The 21476-nt window shown below is 45.8% G+C and overlaps 1 protein-coding gene across 1 annotated transcript in view; it reads left to right on the top strand.

Annotated features, from left to right (window-relative positions):
• Window positions 1-2669, top strand: part of LOC122558638 (engulfment and cell motility protein 3-like) — a 106228-nt gene extending 103559 nt beyond the window's left edge. Inside the window, exon 9 of the mRNA XM_043707436.1 lies at window positions 2421-2669. Coding sequence (XP_043563371.1) covers window positions 2421-2669 — 249 coding nt within the window. The remainder of the gene's footprint in view (window positions 1-2420) is intronic.
• The last annotated feature ends 18807 nt before the right edge of the window (window positions 2670-21476 follow it).

Here is a 21476-nt window from a genome sequence, read left to right on the forward strand (position 1 = left end):
ACCGTGCAACAATTCCCTCAGCACTCGCACTACATTTTAATTCAACCAGTTAGTAAAAAGATCTTACCTTAACAGAATTTGTCTCCAGTACCAGATGAGGCCAAATTACTTCACTCAAAGCTTGGTGAATCGATCAAGTAGTCTACCCAAAGGAGCTGTGGATACTCTGTCATTAAGGGAAGGTATTATCGCTGGGCTATTCATCCACAGACTCCCAAGTTCAAGTTCCTCCATGGCAGATGGTGGAATTTGAACTCAATTTTTTTTTAAAGATCTGGGATTAAGGGAATCTAATAATGACCAAACTGCCATTGCTGATTGTCAGAAAAAGCCCATCTGTTTCACTAGCGTCCTTTAAGAAAGGAAATCTGCTGTCTTTATCTGGTCTGACCTACATGTGATTCCAGACCCACAGCGATGTGAGTGATACTCCAATGCCCACTGGGCAATTAAGGATGGGTTATAAATACTGGCCAGGTCAGCCATATTCACATCCTGTGAATAAATGAAAAGCAGTATATGGAAGGTTCGGAGAGACAGGTTATATGTCTCTCATGGATTTGAGGGGTGTGGGGAGCAAGCGGGAAAGTGGATTTGAAGCCCAAGACTATTGGATTGGGGGGAGGGTGCATGTTCAATTGGCCAAATGTTCTGCTCCCACTCCTATTCTCATGTTCTATCCAACCCTGGCATCAGTAGCATCGAGCTTTGAACGGGCAAGTATCCTCTACGACCTACCTTTGGTGAAAATCTGACTGTGTAAAATTGACAACACTACACAGTCTTCAGGCACTTAAGGAGTGTCCAGGCTGTTTTAATGCTGTGCCAAGCTTGGAGAAGCAAACAAAGAGGGTGGTGCCTTTATCCACACTGCCAACCTCACCAGCTCATGAACCACAGACGTGCGCTTAGAGGCTTGGAGTTTCGGGATATCTGGTCGGCATGGACGGGTTGAACCGAAGGGTCTGTTTCCATGCTGGACATCTCTATGACTCCATGAGCAAATTGCCACCGTCCAAAGGTCAGTCCAAATATTTATTTCTTAGTAAAATGTGGAGTTGTGAGAGCTCTGTTTGCTTCCATCACACTCCTGCTGGCTACAATCATATGATCCATCCAGGAAGCAGAGCGACCTGGAAAGGCAACCCTGAGGTTTTCACAGCTCGATCCTGAGATGGAGGACAAGGCTTCATTTAACCTTCCGATCGTTCCTCCTGGTTGTTGGATACAGTTGCTATTCTCTCAGCGCTAGGAAGCATGCTCATGACAGCACTGTTCTCCACCGGCCGAAATTTCCCAGCATTAGATTGACAGCAGCGTTCAGTCTGAAACATGGATATTTGGTCAGGAACTGTCTGAAGTGAGTTTGTGCACAAGTGACGTTGGAGAAGTGTCCAGGCGAATCTGGAGTCCATCACCTACCATTGCAGGTTGAATGTGATGGACCATCACCAATGCATTTCACTGGAGAATAATCAATGAATCATCAACACTGGGCTAAAGGTGCTATTAAGATCGGTGGCTATGGAGATTGTTGATTAGATTCCCTACAATGTGGAAACAGGCCCTTTGGCCCAACCAGTCCACACCGACCCCCCGAAGAGTAACCACCCAGACCCATTTCCCTCTGACTGATGCACCTAAGACAATGGGCAATTTAGCACGGCCAGTTGACCTGACCTGCACATCTTTGGACTGTGGGAGGAAACTGGAGCATCCGGAGGAAACCTATGTAGACACGGGGAGAGTGTGCAACCTCCACACAGACAGTCACCCGAGGCTGGAATCGAACCTGGGATCCTGGTGCTGTGAGGCAGCAGTGCTAACCACTGAGCCACTGTGCCGCCTGTTCATCAGGTTCATCACACGTTTACAGACCAGGTTGGAAATAAAGTCTAAGCATTCTTGGAAAAAGATACCCATCAGCCGTTCTGACAGCTATTGCCTCAAGTTAATAGCAGTTCGCACTTGTCTGGACCATTATATCACACGTCCTGCCCCTCTACTCCTTGAAAAACTGTATAAGGCTTTGCGAGCAAACCTATGACTCCCTGATTGGTCAGAACTTAGATCGCAAGAGCAAACCAGCCTTAAACAGAAGTAACAACTCCGCTGCTGTCAGCAAGTCAATACCTTCCTTGTTGACTGATGAGAAATAGGTCTTTGAGGCTGTCACCAGTGTTATCTACTGCACTGCCATTTAAGTGATTCTGTCACTTAATGCTGGAGGAGTCCCAGTGTTCTGCACTTGCTGCGGTTTTCAGAATAACAAATCATTCTTCTCTGATTTGCTGTCAGTAGACAGAGTTGATGCATCTCTTGATAACAATTGTGCTTCAAATGTACATTTGGAGTTGCTTCCCCCTCCTCAGGATCTCTCCCCTATCACCCTCTCCCAATTGTTGTCTTCCATTTCTTAGTGTCTTCTGTCCCTCAGTAAAACCACCCAGAAACACAAGGATGACAGTATCCTGTCACGCAGTATTTTTGGTGCTGTCCTATTTCCATTCCTGGTCCAGGCAGACATTTTGCGGATGAGCCACAACTGGACAGTGGCTTGGATGGGGTGTTCACGCCATGCGGAGACTGAGATTCAGACGCGTGAGAATAAGTGGTTGAAGATCCCACTGTTCCTCAGACTCAAGACCCCAGATGGACGCTCCACGTGATATCGAGAAACAGCTGGAGGTACTGGATACTGGGCCCTGGCAACAAGACTCAGGAGTGACATTTCAGATCTATCTGTGCCCCAACACCGGCATTTACTAGATGCCCATGTAAATGAGGACAAATCCAACCCGGGTTACCTCAGGATGCTCCAGTTTCCTCCTATAGTTCAAAGACATGCAGGTTAGGTGGATTGTCCAGGCTAAATTGCCTGTAGTGTCTGGGGATGTGCAGACTAGGTGGGTTAGCTATGGGAAACGGAGAGTTATTGGGTGTGTCTGGATGGGGCTTTCTTCGGAGGGTTGGTGTGGGCTTGATGGGCCAAATGGCTTGCTTTCACACTGTTGGGATTCTATGGCCAAATTTCCAGAGGTGACAAGACAGTGACTGTCCCTGACATCCGACCCTGCGTTTGACCGCGTGTGACATCAAGGAGCCTTGGCAAAACTGGAGTCAATAGGAAATCTCTCCACTGGCTGGATTATACCTGGCATAAAAGACGATGGCTGTGGTGGGTAAAAGTCAGCCATCTCAGCCCGCACACATCACTGCAAGGCTGATGCTTTTAATCAACTTGTTCAGAAACGTTATGGCAGCACACCTCTGGGGCAGGTGAAATTTGAACCTGTAGCTCCCGATCCAGAGGTAGAGACATTACCACTGCACCTCAAGCTCCCACTTCATTGTAAGGTGGTATCCTCATCCCAACCATCTTCAGCTGTCTCATCAATGACCTTCCCTCCATCGTAAGGTCGGAAGTGGGGATGTTTACCGACGATGGCACAATATTCAGCATCATTCAAGACTCCTCAGATATTGTTCAAAAGCATGTTCAAAAGCAGCTAAACCTGGATGTCTGAAACGTTGACCCACTGTGCTTTCCCAGCACCACACTCTCGATATTAGCTGAGAAGTGACATGTAACATTCATACCATACAAATGCCAGTCAATAACTATCTCCAACAAGACAGGATTTAAACACTGCCCTTGACATTCCATGACATTATCATCACTGAATTCTCTACTCAACATTCTAGTGGTTATCATTGACCAGAGAGTGGGGCAAAGGATCTTTTTCAGGATGGCGGCCAGTGACTGGTGGAGTTCTGCACAGGTCCATGTCGGGATCATAACTATTCACATTATACATGAATGACTTGGACCGAGATACGGTAAAAAGTATTGTTCTGAGTGCTGTCCAGGCAAATCATACTTTACATAAGTACATCAGGACACAGGAACACGACGTAGAAAGGAGTTATGGATACAGGTAACCGTGGTAACCAGCCTGTACTAGAAGCTGCATTAACGAAGAGGCAGTTTCCTATTGATAGAAACGCAAATTTATTTCGTACCTTTAACACAACAAACGGTGGCTCAGTGGTTAGCACTGCTGCCTTACGGCGCCAGGGACCAGGGTTTGATCCCAATCTCGGGTGACGGTCTATGTGGAGTTTGCACATTTTCCCTGTGTCCCTGTGGGTTTGCTCCAGATTTGTCCCGCAGTCCAAAGATGCGCAGGCTAGGTGGATTGGCCATTCTCAATTGCCCTGCAGTGTGGGAAGTTGCAGGGTCACAGGGTGGGTCTGGGTGGGATACGCTTTGGAGGGTCAATGTAACTTGAATGGCTCGCTACTGAGCTGCAGGGATTACGTGAAACCTTCACAAGTTAATTCACAGGTAGACTTGAATAAGAGGTAGATTTTATGCAGCAGCTCAAGAGAGGAGAGACTGAGATGGGTAATTGCAGAGTTCTGGGCCAAGGCAGCTGAAGATATTTTCTCATACAGACAGGAGCCAAAGTAGGCCATTCAGCTCCTCAAGCCTGCTCCGCCATTTCAATTCGGTCATGCCATGGCCACCAACGGTGGCATGACCAGAACCGGGGACACTCGAGAGGTCTGAGTTCGAATGGTGCGAATACAATGGAGGATTGTGAGGCTGGAGGAGGTTACAGAAAGGGGAATGGATGAGGTCAAAGGTTAACTGGAAAACAGTGATGACAATTTTTAAATCGAAATCTTGCTCGACTAGAACACGGGGCGATGGGGCATCGGGAGGTGGTGCAAGTAAGGGTATGAATGGCAGAGTGTTGTCAAACACATTGAGGGTTGAACATGGCAGACAAGTCAAGAGTATATCGGGATAGGCATGTCTTGAGGTAACAATTGGAAACACAAGGGCTTTTAACAGCTGATGAGCTGAGGCAGGGGTGAAGTCAGCTGAGTTTATGGAACTGACCAGAACTAGTCCTGGGAATGGTGTGGGCTAATGTGGTTAGCACTGCTGCCTCACAGCACCAGGGACCCAGGTTCGATTCCAGCCTTAGGCGACTGTCTGTGTGGAGTTTGCACATTCTCCCCGTGTCTGCGTGGGTTTCCTCCGGGTGCTCTGGTTTCCTCCCACAGTCCAAAAATATGCAGGTCAGGTGAATTGGCCATGGGAAATTGCCCATAATGTTAGGTGCATTAGTCAGAGGGAAATGAGTCTGGGTGGGTTACTCTTCAGCGGGTCGGTGTGGACTGATTGGGCCGAAGGGCCTGTTTCCACACTGTAGGGAATCTAATCTAAATAAAATGGTCAGAATCTCAACTCATCTGACCACATTTGTGGAAAGTGAAACAGTTAACATTTCTATCTTCTTGGAAATTCCATAGAAGTGTCATATCAGACTCCGTGTTCCTCTCTCTCTCTCTCCACAGATTCGGTTGGACTTGCCGAGTTTCTCCAACACATTTTGTTCTTATTTCAGGTCTCCAGCATCCACTGTGTCTCGCTTTTGTCTGGATTTTCGCGGAGTTGTGGAGACACTGTGAAAACGGGTTTCTGGGGTCTGTATCCCAGCCCTGTTCCTGGGATGTCTGATTTCCATCACAACTGTTTATGGATGCACGCTAGTGCAGTCACGTGCCCCCACTGCCTGCATTCCCCAACCTGGCAGGTTCCACAGCAAAGACTGGCATCTCCTAGTTCCATGCAATCTCCATGTACTCGAGCCTGTTTTAAAAGGCCTGGTGGGCCAAAGAACCATAGGCATTCTTTTGGAAGGCAAGATCAAAGGATCCTACCCGTGATCTCACACCCACTCCCTTCTCTACCAATCCCTCCGCTCATGCCCATGTCCCTTCATACCACCCCATGCCAAGCTATGGCACCCATCTACTCCCATGGGCCATCTTCCCCCTCCATGATACTTCCACGACCTGTCACCCATTGCATAACACCAATTAACCTTACACCTCCTCATACAGGTCTCAGTCTGAGAGCCCCAGTATTCATTAGAGTGTCTAATCATAGAACCCCTACTGTGTGGAAACAGGCCATTTGGCCCATCAAGTCTACACCTACCCTCTGAAAACTAACCAACCCAGACCCATTCCCGCACTGTATTACTCTACATTTTCCCTAAGTAATGCAACTAACCTCCATATTCCTGAGCGCTACAGACAATTTAGCATGACCAATTCACCTAACCTGTACATCTTTGGACTGTGGGAGGAAACCGGAGCACCCGGAGGAAACCCACGCATTCACGGGGAGAATGTGCATATGCCACACAGGCAGTCGGCTGAGGGTGGAATTGAACCGGGTCCCTGGCGCCGTGAGGCAGCAGTGCTAACCACTGAGCCATTGTGCTGCCCTTATGAGACCTTCATTGATAGCTCTGGCTCTGCTTTCAATTACCCAATATTTACTCGCACAGGTAAAGGGATTTCAAGTATTTACAGTTTCTACTGTTGGCACTTTAAAGGATAGTTGTCAATTTTATTGACATGTAGGAACACGAGTTTTTTTTTAAAAAGAAAGCAGAAAGTGATGTATGAATGATTAGTGTCGTAGCAGTCAACAGCATGGAAACAGGCCCTTCGGCCCAACTTGTCCATGCCACCCAGTTTTCACAATTAATGTAACCCCATTTGCCTGCGTTGGGACTGTATCCCTCAGTACCTTATCCAAAGTTTTCTTAAATGACAAAATTATACTTGATTCAATCATTACCTTTGGCAGCCTGTTCCGGACACTCACCACCCTCTGTGTGAAATAATTGCTCCTCTGGATCTTTTGTATCTCTCCACTTTCACTTTAAACCTCTGCCCTTTAGTTTTAGACTCCCCTACCGTGGGCAAAAATTGTTGGCTATCTACCTTACCTGTGCCTCTCATGATTTTATTGACCTCTACAAGGTCATCCCCCAGTCTCCTATGCTCCACCTCTCCAGAGCTCCTTAAGCTTTTTTAAAAAAAAACACATCCGTTTGTAACTACAGAGTTCCTTGGTTCTACACAACATGTGGATGGACATGGAAGTGCCGTTGCTTGGCCTGGATGCAGGGCAACGGGTATGGCACCATGGGATTGCATAGTTGAGTCAGGGTCATAGGGTGAGGTGGTTAGGCAAGAGGCTGAAAAATTCCGATCCTTGGCAGCACTTTGCCTTGAGGTGGTGTGCACATCAATCTGGGAGGTGAAAATCCAGTCCCAGGCTTCGGCCTACCCAATATTTACTCGGAGGAAATTTGGCATGCCGAGTCCTGGATGTTGGACAGACGAAGTCTGACCGAGACACTGGACGTGTCAGAATGGCAGTGGTGAGGTAACATTGGATGACGTCGTGGTAACCGTGAAATCCCGAGATTACTCTTCCAGGTGATCTTACCGAGTTACGACTTGCAGGTGAGAAATAGTGGGCACCCTTGACGATGCAACGATCCTGAAGAACCTTCCAGAAGGTTACATCCAACTGTCACCACTCCCACTGTTAGCTTTTTATTCCCACCTCTGATATTTCTGCTATAAAAAATATTTTGTTTTTACAAAGTGAGGGGTGAAAATGGGCCAGAAAGAACAGTCTTTAAATGCTCCTTCATTGCCTGTTCCCAGAAAAGTATTCTGGAATTCTTGTCCCATCAGGATAATCTGAGGTTTGAAAACATTTAGGCACCAGTCCGTGGAGAGGAGGCAGGTAAACTAACCGTCAGACAGAATCAAGTTTGAAGTTGGCACGGCACTATTCTTTCCCCTTGCTGGAATTTGGCAGATGGTTGCCACGAGCAGGCTTGGTCTTCATTTTGGATGCCATTTCACGGTTTGTGGGCAGGTAGAGGGTCAAGCCATTGCCGCGCCAAAGCTGTCAGGGTCTGAGAGGGGTGACAATCCGAGAGGGGTCCTGGGTGAAATTTGTTTTGTGGATCCAAGTATAGCCATAAGGCCATGAGATTGAGGAGCAGAATTAGGCCATTTGGCCCATCAAGTCTGTGCCACCATTCAATCGTGGCTGATATGTTTCGCAGGCCCATTCTCCTGCCTTCTCCCCTTACTAATCAAGGACCTATCCATCTCTGTCTTAAATACACTCAACGACTTGGCCTGCACAGCCCTCTGTGACAATGAGTTCCACCGATACGCCACCCGCTGGCTGAAGACGTTCCCCATCTCAGTTTAAAGGGTTGTCCCTTCAATTTGAGGCTTTCCCTCAGATCCTACTGGTGGAACCACCATCAAGTACAGACCCAGAGTCCTCAACCCCTGTCAACCTCCTCTGGACCCCTCCAATGCCCGTATGTCTTTCCTTCGTTCCTTCATCCAGATCGTTAAGGTATAAATGTGAGTAGTTGTGGTCCCAACCCTGACCCGTCCTGAAAAAGACCCCTTTATCCCTGCACTCTGCCCCCTGTGTCTCTTGACGTTCTGGTGTATTGCTGCTGTATTCCACTGTGAAAACTGATGCAAGGTATCTATTCAGTTCCTCTGCCATTTCTTTGTTTTCTGTCACTACTTCTCCAACCTTGTTTTCCAGCGGTCCAATATCTATGTACTCTTAATCTCTAAGATAGCTAAAATCACTCTTACAATCTTTTTTTATTATTATGAGCTGGCTTACTCTCATTTTTCATCTTCTCCCCTGTTATTGGTTTTTTGAGTTATCTTCTGTGGGTTTTTAAAGGCTTCCCAATCCTCTGGCTTCCTACTAATCTTCACCACATTGTATGCTTTCTCTGTCTATTTTATGCTGTGCCTGACCTCCCCTGTCAGCCTTTTTTCTTCAACCACCCCTTAGTATGTTTCTTCTTCCTTGGGATGGATTTCTGCTGTGCCTCCTAAATTACCCTAGAAACCCCTCCATTGCTGCTCCCCTTCCAATTAATTCTGGCCAGCTCCTCCCTCTGTCGTTACCTTTACTCGATTGTAACACCATTAAAACTGATTCCAATTTCTCCCTTTCAAACTGCAGAGTGAATTCCATTGCATTATGGTCACTGCACCCCAGAGGCTACCTCACTTTAATCATGTCTGCCTCATTACACATCACTAAATCCAGAACTGTCTGTTCCCTAGCTGGCAAAAACAGGACTGCAGATGCTGGAAACCAGATTCTGGACTAGAATGGTGCTGGAAAAGCACTGCAGTTCAGGCAGCATCCGAGGAGCAGGAAAATCGACGTTTCGGGCAAAAGCCCTTCCTCAGGAATAGTGGCAGAGAGCCTGCAGCGTGGAGAGATATCTCTGTTCCCTAGTGGGCTCTACCACAAGCTGCTCCAAAATAACCATCTCTTGGGACACTCCACGGGTTTCTTTACTCGGGAAGTTCTGCTAATCTGATTTTTCCCAGTTCCTCCTACTCCTCCACGTGAATATGAAAAATAATGAACTAATTCTTCCGGGGAGGGAGGGTTTCCACAGCAGCCTCCAGGGGTCTTATCAGAGGGCCCCTGACTAGAACATTTAGCACTTGTAGGAATATTCATTATTTTGCCCATTGGTACCTTCATATTGTCAGTGGAATGTCTTACAATTATCTTTGAAGCAACTGCATCTTGGCACATGGCCTGCTTTTCCATTGACAAGGTAAAAACAATGACTGCAGATGCTGGAAACCAGATTCTGGATCAGTGGTGCTGGAAGAGCACAGCAGTTCAGGCAGCATTCAAGGAGCAGCAGAAATCAATAAGCCCAGTGAGACATGCATTGGACAAAGCACTCTTTAGATTCGATTCGATTCCCTACAGTGCGGAAACAGGCCCTTCGGCCCAACAAGTCCACACCGACCCTCTGAAGAGTAACCCACCCAGACCCATTTCCCTCTGACTACGGGCAATTTAGCATGGCCAATCCACCTGACCTGCACATCTTTGGACTGTGGGAAGAGCACCCGGAGGAAACCCACGCAGTCACGGGGAGAATGTGCAAACTCCACACGGACAGTCGCCCGAGGCTGGAATTGAACCTGGGACCCTGGTGCTGTGAGGCAGCAGTGCTAACCACTGAGCCACCGTGCCACCCCTTGACGTCTATTAAAGCAGCGCTTGTTATTCAAACAAGAATCTGGCGGGGAACGGTTTTAAAACCGCCTCGCATGCACAAGGAGTACAAAAGGTGAGTTTAAATCGGCAAAAGCAATGCCAGTTGGTGAGGGAGGCTCCGTGTGGGGTAAGGAACACGGGCTGAGAGGGTTGAACAAGTTGGGGGCAAATGAGGGAGGGGAGTGGATGACCACCCAAGGTGGTTTGATGGTGAATGGAGCTGCCTGGAGATGTCATAAATATGAATAAGGACTTTAATGAATAAATGCTGGACTTGTGAGTGACGCCCACATCCCATGAATGAATAAAAAGGTATTAAACAATTCTGCACAAAGATAGTCATGATTTGGAGATGCCGGTGTTGGACTGGGGTGTACAAAGTTAAAAATCACACAACACCAGGTTATAGTCCAACAGGTTTAATTGGAAGCACATTAGCTTTCGGAGCGATACTCCGAAAGCTAGTGTGCTACCAATTAAACCTGTTGGACTATAACCTGATGTTGTGTGATTTTTAACTGCATAAAGATAGGGCTGTTTTACAAAGTCAGTAATGAGCAGTCATGCTTAAAAATCGGATACCAAAAATGATAAAATGGCAATGACTTCAAGGAGATTTACTAGAATGGTACAAGAAATGAGGAAATTCAACTGCTCGGGGTGTGGGGGTGGGGTTGGGGCTGGGACCGTTCGCCTCAGAACAGGGAAGGTTAACATCTAGTTCATAGAGCTGTTCAAAATGACGAGGTGGATTGATGAGGTAGCTCCTACTGGAAGAGGAAAGGAGTCCTACTCCCAACATTTTATACCATGTTCCAAAACAGAGCTCGCCACACCAAACCCATTCACCAACCTTCCCAAAGGGGTAGCCATCGCTTGACGGAGATGATCTCAAGAGTTACAAACAACTCACCGAAACACAAAACACAGGTGGGGAGGCTGCCATCGGAGGATTTGCTACCAGGATGGTCCATCACTTTGAAGGGTTTTGGTGACTGCTCATTGCTGATGCCTCAACATTAAAAGACCATCAGGGGAACTTAGTTTAGAAGTTCACATCCAGTTCATGGGCAGCGTATTGAGCAGGTTGGATTAGCTTCAGGCACTGACAGATCTCACGAGCTATAGAATCTCTATAGTGTGGAAACAGGCCATTCAGCCCAACAAGTCCACATGGACCGTCTGAAGAGTAACCCACCCAGACCCATTCCTCTACCCGATTACTTTCCATTTCCCTTGACTAATGCACCTAACCTACACATCCCTCTGGACAATTTAGAATGGCCAGTCTGTAACTACTATCTGTACACTGCTGCCTGTCCAAACTCTAGGGTAAACATGACCCATCCTGGGTCTTCCAGAAGAGCCTTGGCAAAAATTTAAAGTTCAGCAAATTCTGTGGAGTAATTCCTGTATTGGAATATATCGATAACACTTCCTTCACTCACTGGGGAAGGGCATAGAAGGTGCATGGAGGGAATTAGAAAACATGTTTTATACACCCTCACCCATAGGTCAAACACACAATACTCTATGGCATAACAGAAACAGGAGGCCCACCAAATCTGTTACACCATTCTATGAGTTAAGCTTGATCTCTATGTAACTCTATTCCTCAACTTTTCCTCCTTTGATATCCTTGTCCTCTGCCAATCTCAAAAGATGTGACTGACTGATGGATGTGCGAGGTTTCCAATTTCTCCCACTGGTCACGGTGCAGCTGAAGTGAGAAGAGCAGTTTGCATCAAACTCAGGAGAGGTCTTGCTGTGGTCCCATGTGCTCCAGACAATGAAGTCTCCACCGGAACTCAATTTATCTGGGCATGGACAACTGTGTTGGTCACAGTGGGCCTTCAAGGCAGATCTAAGATGTGAAAGGTTGAAGTTGAAACTACTATGCTGTCCAGATCTGCCAATCCTATAGTTAGCCATCAGGCACATGCAGCAGGGTCATAAATCCAGATCAGATGCCTTCACAGGAGTACTGATAGAGTCATAGAGATGTACAGCACAGAAACAAACCCTTTGCTCCAACTCCTCCATGCCAACCAGATATCCTAACCTAATCTAGTCCCATTTGCCAGCATTTGGTCCATTCCCTCCAAACCCTTCCTCTTAATATACCCATCCAGATGCCTTTTAAAACTTGTAATTGTACCAGCCTGTACCACTTCCTCTGGCAGCTCATTCCATACAGATACCACCCTCTGAGTCAAAAAGTTGCCCCTTAGGTCCCTTTTATATCTTCCCCCTCTCACCTTAAACCTATACCCTCTAGTTCCTGACTCCCTCACCCCACTGAAAAGATCTTGTCTAGTTATCCTATCCATGCCCCTCATGATGTTATAAACCTCTGTAAGGTCATCCCTCAGCCTCCGATGCTCCAGGGAAAACAGCCCAGCCTTTTCAACCTCTCCCTGTAAGTCAAAACCTCCCACCCTGGCAACATCCTTGTAAATCTTTTCTGAACCCTTTCAAGTTTCACAACATCTTTCCGATCGGAAGGAGACCAGAACTGCACGCAGTATTCCAACAGTGGCCTAACCAATGTCCTGTACAGCCGCAACATGACCTCCCAACTTGTATACTTATTGCACTGGCCAATAAAGGTAAACATACCAAACATTATCCTATCTACCTGGGATTCCACTTTCAAGGAACTATGAGCCTGCACTCCAAGATCCCTTTGTTCAGTAACACTGTCCAGGACCTTACTGTTAAGTGTATTAGTCCTGCCCTAATTTGCCTTTCCAAAATGCAGCGCTGCGCATTAATCTAAGTTAAACTCCATCTGTCACTTCTCAGCCCATGGGCCCATTTGATCAAGATCCCATTGTACTCTGAGGTAACCTTCTTCGCTGTCCACCACACCTCCTATTTTGGTGTCACCTGTAAACTTACTATGTTCACATCCTATGTCATTTATAGAAATGACAAAAAGCAGTCTCAAGTTTCAGATCAGCTCACAGTTAGGATGCTAGCCTGGGACCTGGATGCCAACTATTCATAGCCTAACCGCCCAGGACACCTCAGCAGTATCACTTTAAACGATAGAAAGAACAATAGTGGCGATCTACCGAATGAATAGGCTCCCTCAGATTCACTCAATGCTCTATACTGTAAATGCTACTACAGTGAGTGCACTAATTGCTTCCTATTAATTAACAAGTAGGATTTGCAACAGTAATTCAATATGCAACAGGGAATCTGATATCATAGATCTTCGAGTTTAAAGATTGCTGGACCATATCACGGTCTCTCCAATCTTCATTTGATCATGGTTTTCATCTCTTGCACTCGCTTTTAAATTCACTGAAGTGTAACTGCGTTAATTGAAAACGATTTGCCTCAAAGGGCATTGAATCAAAGAAACACTGAAATAATCTCTCTTGGAGGAAGGGCTGCGATGTGTGGGTTGGTGGGGAGGGAGTGGGGAGTTGGGACACCCGCTCCTGCTGCTGAAACTTGCTGCATTATTGATGGCTACTTTGAGCGTGTTCTTTTGGCCCTTTAACCAGAGCTGCCAAAGACCAACTGTTAAAGTTCACTTGAGAATGTAACTTTTAAATGTGCTGCAATTTACATGTGAAAGAACTGAAACCAACAGGTTCATTCTAAAAGATGAGAGACTTAACAAACAATCCAGGTCTTTTTCAATATATGTTTTCAGTTACGTCACGCTGTAAACATTTGCTGTAAATTCTGTGTCTTATGATCTTATACTTCACAACCACCTGATGAAGGAGCACTGCTACAGAAGCTAGTGCTTCCAATTAAACCTGTTGGATTATAACCTGGTGTTGTGTGATTTTGAACTTTGTACACCCCAGTCCAACACCGACATCTCCAAATCATGACAAAGGCTTGGAACTCGCTTCAAGTGGCTGACAATATGTCAAACAAACCGAATCAGGAAGTGCCAAAGAAACTCAGTAGATTTGACAGCAAAGTAAGCGCTCCGAGTACAGTGACCCTTCTTCAGGAAGCTAATGGAACCTGACTGCATGTTGGGGGTTGGATCAGCGGTATATCTGGGGCTCCAGGCTCGGGTGAAAGGACATAAGAAACGGGAGCAGGAGTAGACTGTCCGGCCCCCTCGAGCCCGCACCGCCATTCAATAAGATCATGGCTGATCTTGGCCTCAGCTCCACTTACCCGCCCTCTCGCCATAACTCTTAACTCCTTGGCTGTTCAAAACTCCTTTGCCTTAAAAACATTCAACGAGGAAGCCTCAACTGTTTCACTGGGCAGGGAATTCATCGATTCATAATCCTTTGGGTGAAGGAATTCCTCCTCAACTCAGTCCTAATTCTGCTCCCCCTTAGTTTGAGGCTATGCCCCCTGATTCTACTTTCACCCACCAGTGAAAATGACCTCCCTGCTTCTGTCATATCTGTTCCCTTACTAATTTTACATGTTTCTGTAAGATCCCCCCATATTCTTCTAAATTCCAATGAATCTACTTACAGTTTACTCCATGTCTCCTCATAAGTCAACCCTCTCAATTCTAGAATCAACCCAGTGGACATACTTTGCAACTCTCTTTAGTGCCATATATCCTTTCTCAACTGGGGAGACCAAAGGTGGCTGAATTTGGAAATAGTGGGCTGTTGGTACCACCATGGATGTCTGTAACACATTGTGTTTGTGGAACATCAGAAAGAAAAGCCAACGAAACTGGTGACTGACACACACCTAACTTGTACACCTCAAATTGGAGCTCCCAGTAAGACTTTTCTATGCCTTACTGTTTCAATACTGGCCTTGCCAAGTCATACAAGGATGAAGAGAACCAGTCACATTGTCTCTAATGTCAACCCAAGATGAATATTATCGGTGAGGCTGTGTGTGAGCCTGCGCTAACTCCTGCTCTTTATCCTCCCAGACTGCTCTCCCCCTGTGCTGGCTGTAAGGGGGGGCAGAGACTGTTACACATCTCCTGCTGGACTGTGCCTTCAAAAAGGACGTCTGGAGGAAGATGAAGTGGTGTTTTGTCACAGTTGGTCCCAAGCAGCTCCACAGTCCGTTCCCCAGGATGCACACCGAGATAAATGTCAACAGCACCTGGAGGACCATCACCTCAGTGAAAGCCGCTCTTGGTCCACCCGAACCTTGTTGGTCTCCCAGAACATGGAGTTGACCTCGACCGAGTGTTACTGACTGCGACCCTTCCAATGTCCAAGACTACGTGCTAAAGGAGGCACTGAAGCTTGGGGCAGCTGCCACTAAAGCGCGGTGGGGAAAGACCACCATCTGAGGTCTTCCTGCTGAAGATAAATGGGGGTCCGTTGAATTTTTGGACCCTCCCGATGCCTCAATATATATAACCATAGCCTTGTAGAGGTAAGAGCTGCCTTTGATTTATTTGTTGGATAGAGTCCAATGTTTGTTTGTTTTTCTTCATGTGCTACTGTACAGAACTGAACTGCTTTAGTAACTTTGCATGCATTTTTTTAAATGAATAAACTATATTTTTGAAATAAAGTTCTGGCTCTCACTGCTGCCACTATCCTTGTATGATGTCTGTTGGGCCTGTTACATATGCCATGGGCCCGACTTTGGTACCAAGATGCTACCTATTGGCACAATCTCTGGGAGCGACAGAGTGAATTTGGTGGCTGATTGTTTATTGGACGAAACCTGGATTTGCATATGAAACCTCTCCTACACCGCACGTCTCGACTGCAAAGGACATGAGAAGCTGATGATGGTGAATTGCCCGAGCACCTTTCACAAAGCACTTACAAAGCACTTTATGGCAAATAAAGTATTGCCTTTGGGTACCGAGTCGAGAGAGCTAGCTAATTGCATGGCAAGATCCCACAGGCAGCTGGGAAATGCGTTTTAGGAATGTAGAATACAAGAGGTAACTGGTGTGAACCCAAGAGCTGCATGATCAGGAGAGTGGGTGGGGTGACAGCAACATCTGGACCAGCAGTGAAGGAAAAGCGAGGGGCAATTGCTCTTCCGGAGTGAAAAATGCATCGGTCTAGAATAGGTGCTCAAAAGTCATCAAAGGCCTGAAAGCAAAAGATTTAATCAAGATGTGGACAGGCACTGGGGAAAATCGTCCGAAAGGAGGGCAGAGTTTGTGAGCTGAATTTGTTGATTTCAGTGTTGAGTTCAGAAGGCTCCTCAGATGATGATGGTCTCAGACTGAGTGGAGTCTGGATTTCCTGTCCTGCCACCAGGCGGCCTCCTTCACACAGCTGCACTGTTCCTCAACATTACCAGGAATCTGGAGACTAACTGGGCAATCCCAGTCACAGAGTCATAGAGATGTACAGACCCTTCAGTCCAACCCGGCCCATGCTGACCAGATATCCCAACCCAATCTAGTCCCACCTGCCAGCACCCGGCCCATATCCCTCCAAATCCTTCCTATTCATTAACCCATCTAGATGACTTTTAAATGCTGTAATTGTACCAGCCTCCACCACTTCCTCTGGCAGCTCATTCCATAGACGTACCACTCTCTACGTGAAAATGTTGCCCCTTAGGTCGCTTTTATATCTTTCCCCTCTCACCCTAAACTTATTTAGATTACTTACTTACAGTGTGGAAACAGGCCCTTCGGCCCAACAAGTCCACACTGACCCGCCGAAGCTCAACCCACCCAGACCCATTCCCCTATATTTACCCCTTGACCTAACACTACAGGCAATTTGGCATGGCCAAATCACCTAACCTGCACATTTTGGGACTGTGGGAGGAAACCGGAGCACCCGGAGGAAACCCACTCAGGCACGGGAGGAATGTGCAAACTCCACACAGTCAGTCAGGAATTGAACCCGGGTCTCTGGTGCTGTGAGGCAGCAGTGCTAACCACTGTGTCACCGTGCTGCCCTCTACTTCTGGACTCCTCCACCCCAGTGAAGAGACTTTGTCTATTTATCCTATCCATGCCCCTTATGATTTTATAAACCTCTATGAGGTCACCCCTCAGCCTCCGATGCTCCAGGGAAAGCAGCCCTAGCTTATTCAGCCTCTCCCTATAACTCAAATCCTCCAACCCTGGCAACATCTTTGTAAATCTTGAGGTAACCTTCTTCACTGTCCACTACACCTCCAATTTTGGTGTTATCTTCAAACTTGCTAAGTATACATCTTATGCTCACATCCGAATTATTAATATAAATGATGAAAAGTAGAGGACCCAGCACTGATCCTTGTGGCACTCCACTGGTCACAGGCCTCCAGTCTGAAAAACAGCCCTCCACCACCACCCTCTGTCTTCTACGTTTGAGCCAGTTCTGTATCCAAATGGTGTTCTCCCTGTATTCCATGAGGTCTAACCTTACTAACCAATCTCCAATGGTAAACCTTGTCAAATGCCTTACTGAAATCCATGTAGATCACATCTACCGCTTTGCCCTCATCAATCTTCTTTGTTACTTCAAAAAACTCGATCAAGTTTGTGAGACATGATTTCCCACGCACAAAGCCATGTTGACTATTCTTAATCAGTCCTTGCCTTTCCAAATACATGTACATCCTGTCCCTCAGGATTCCCTCTAACAACTTGCCCAACGTCAGGCTCACTGGTCTATAGTTTTCTGGCTTGTCCTTACCACTTTTCTTAAAGAGTGGCACCACGTTAGCCAACCTCCAGTCTTCCAGCATCTCACCCGTGACTATCGATGAGGCAAATTTCTCAGCAAGAGGCCCAGCAATCACTTTCCTAGCTTCCCACAGAGTTCTCGGGTACACCTGATCAGGTCCTGCGGATTTATCCACTTTTATGCATTTCGAGACATCCAGCACTTCCCCCTCTGTAATCTGGATGTTTTGCAAGATGTCACCATCTATTTCCCTACAGTCTATATCTTCCATGTCCTTTTCCTCAGTAAATACTGATGAAAAGTACTCATTTAGTATTTCTTCCATCTCCTGCAGCTCCACACGAAGGCCGCCTTGCTGATCTTTGAGGGGCCCTATTCTCTCTCTAGTTACCCTTTTGTCCTTAATGTATTTGTAAAAACCCTTTTGATTCTCCTTAATTCTATTTGCCAAACCAACTCATGTCCCTTTTTGCCCTCCTGATTTCCCTCTTAAGTATACTCCTACTTCCTTTATACTCTTCTAAGGATTCACTCGATCTATCTTATCTTGACATATGCTTCCTTCTTTTTCTTAACCAAACCCTCAATTCCTTTAGTCATCCACATTCCCTACACCTACCTGCCTTTTCTGTCTCTGGATTCTTGTTATCTCATTTCTGAAGGCTTCCTATTTTCCAGTCATCCCTTTACCTGCGAACATCTGCCTCTAATCAGCTTTAGAAAGTTCTTGCCAAATACCATCAAAATTGGCCTTTCTCCAATTCAGAACTTCAACTTTTAGATCTGGTCTATCCTTTTCCATCACTATTTTAAAACTATTAGAATTGTGGTTGCTGGCCCCAAAGTGCTCCCTCACTGACACCTCAGTCACCTGCCTTGCCTTACTTCCTAAGAGTAGGTCAAGTTTTGCACCTTCTCTAGTAGGTATATACTGAATCAGAAATTTTTTCTTGTATGCACTTAACAAATTCCTCTCCATCTAAACCCCTAACACTATGGCAGTCCCAGTCTATGTTTGGAAAGTTAAAATCCCCTACCATAATTACCCTATTATTTCTACAGGCAACAGATCTTCTTACAAGTTTGTTTCTCAATCCCAATAAGGTGATCATCCCTTCCTTATTTCTCAGTTCAACCCAAATAACTTCCTTGGATGTATTTCTGGGAATATCTTCCCTCAGCACAGCTGTAATGCAATCCCTTATCAAAAACGCCACTCCCCCTCCTCTCTTGTCTCCCTTTCTATCCTTCCTGTAGCATTCATATCCTGGAACATTAAGCTGCCAGTCCTTTCCATCCCTGAGCCACGTTTCTGTAATTGCTATGATATCCCAGTCCCATGTTCCTAACCATGCCCTGAGTTCATCTGCCTTCCCTGTTAGGCCTCTTGCATTGAAATAAATGCAGTTTAATTTATCAGTCCTACCTTGTTCTCCTCAGCCATGCATTCATCTGCTCTATCCTCCTATTCCTGCCCTCACTAGCTCGTAGCACCAGGAGTAATCCAGATATTACTGCTCTCAAGGACCTCCTTTTTAAATTCCTGCCTAAATCTCTGTAATCTCCCTTCAGAATCTCATCCTTTTCCCTTCCTATGCCATTGGTTCCAATGTGGACAATGACCTCTTGCTGGTTCCTCTCCCCTGTGCGAACATTCTGCACCCTCTTTCAGACATCCTTGATCCTGGCACCAGGGAGGCAACACACCATTCTGATTTTTCGCTGCTGGCCACAGAAACGTCTGTCTGTACCTCTGACTACAGAATCTCCTAACACAATCGATCTCTTGGAACCCGACATACCCTTCATTGCATTAGAGTCAGTCTTGATACCAGAAACTTGGCTGTTCGTGCTACATTCCCCTGAGAATCCATCACCCTGTACATTTTCCAAAACAGCATGCTTGTTTGAAATGGGGATAGCCACAGAAGACCCCTGCACTGCCTGCCTACCTCTCTTACCTTTCCTGGTGTTAACCCATCTATGTGACTGTATCTGAGACTTTTCCCCCTTCCTATAACTGCCATCCATCACATACTGTTGCTGTTGTAAATTTCTCATTGCCTCTAATTGTCTCTCCAACTGATCCATTCGATCTGATAGGATTCGCAACCAATGGCATTTATTGCAGATATAATCCTCAGTAACCTGTAAACTCTCCCTGAACTCCCACATTCGACAAGAAGAGCATATCACTCTGCTAAGGGCCATTTTTGTTTCTTTCAATCTACAGACCCAGAAAATAGCATTGTCTTATTCCTCTACAAAACACTGCACCAGGCTAACTTAATATTTATGGCTTATATTTTTAACTTTAATCAAGAGACATATCTCAATAAAAAAAATAATCAAGAAAGAACAAACTCGACTCACTACTTCAGACTTACTGTAAGGCCACACTTAAAATATTCCCTTATCTGTTTCTGTGCTGTGACCTCTCCCAAACAGGCTCCTCCAAGATCAGTTCTGAATGTCACTGTTTGTTCATTTACCCGGATGCACTCCGATGTCCAGCGATGTCCAGTAACTGCGCAAGTTCACTGCTGTGTCAGTTAGCAGTGTGGGTTTCTTTCTCCTTCTCTCTCTCTCTCTCTCCTGCACTGACCTGACCATGTGCTGCCTTTGTCTGTCCTCTCCCTTTTAAAAGTGCCACTGTTTTGACCTTTCTTTCTCCAAAGTTCCAAAACTATTGCAACAGCACGTAAAACAGCAATTGCTGCTCCTGAAATCGAGGAAATCACCTCCAACAGCTAAAATATCTCAAAAAAGGAGCAGCTGTTACAGCCAGAAATTTTTCCCCTCTTTCATCATGGATCGGATTCTGCTTCTTGCAGAACATGAGAATTAGGGCCTGATCCAAACTCCCAATTACCATCAGTCGTGGTCAACTTTAATTCCACTGAAGAACAAAAATTAACCCCCTGCCCCTGAAACATAATCAATGACCCTGTCTTCACTGGATTCACAGTCAAAGTCTGTAACACACTCATGGTATCCATTATTATCTACAAAAACAACTTGTGCCCCTTTATTGATTCCAGTCTGTAACTCACTCCTGGGTGTCCATTATTCTATATATAAACCATCTGAACTCCTCAATTAGATTCTAGTCTGTACCTCACTCTTGGGTATCCAGTATTCTACAAATAAACCATCTGAAACCCTCGATTAGATTCCAGCCTATAACTCATTCCTGGGTATCCATTATTCTATGTAAAAACAATCTGAACTCCTCAATTAAATTTCAATCCATAACTCACTGCCAGGTATCCATTATTCAATATATAAACCATCTGAACTCCTCGATTAGGTTCCAGTTTTTCCCTCAGTTCCGGGAATCCATTTTTCTATATCGAAACCATCTGAAAACCTCAACTCGATTCCCGTCTGTAACCCACTCTCAAGTAGCCAGTATTCTATGCATAAAGCATCAGAACTTGATTAGATTCTAGTCTGTAACTTACTCTGAGATATCCATAATTCTACATCCAAACTAACTGATCCCCTTGATTAGATTTCAGTCTGTAACTCACTCCCATGTATCCATTATCCTATATGTAAACCATCTGAACCTGATGAGATTTCAGCCTGGACATCTGTCTATCTATGTTATTTAAGGTGATACAGTACAATAAAGAGCATACCATAGAGACAGAAAGCACTGGAGAAATTCAATGGGTTTGTCTGTTACTGTGGAGAGGCAGAGTTAATGTTTCGAGGTCAGTATGATTCCTTTCTGAGCACTGCAGTATTCAGCTTTAATTTAGAGAAACAAATTTGTTTCGGACGAGAATGGTACTGGTGGCGAATGACATATTGAAGGGTTTAATTTTCAGACGTTTGGATGATGAGTTCTTCACTCGCTGCCTGGTCCTCTCTCTCCTCTCCAGTTTGCCCACCTGGTTGACAATACGCCAGTTGTAAATACACTGATGTGCCTCTTGCTC

This window comes from Chiloscyllium plagiosum, chromosome 17 (assembly GCF_004010195.1).
Source record: "Chiloscyllium plagiosum isolate BGI_BamShark_2017 chromosome 17, ASM401019v2, whole genome shotgun sequence".
Lineage (NCBI taxonomy): Eukaryota > Metazoa > Chordata > Chondrichthyes > Orectolobiformes > Hemiscylliidae > Chiloscyllium > Chiloscyllium plagiosum.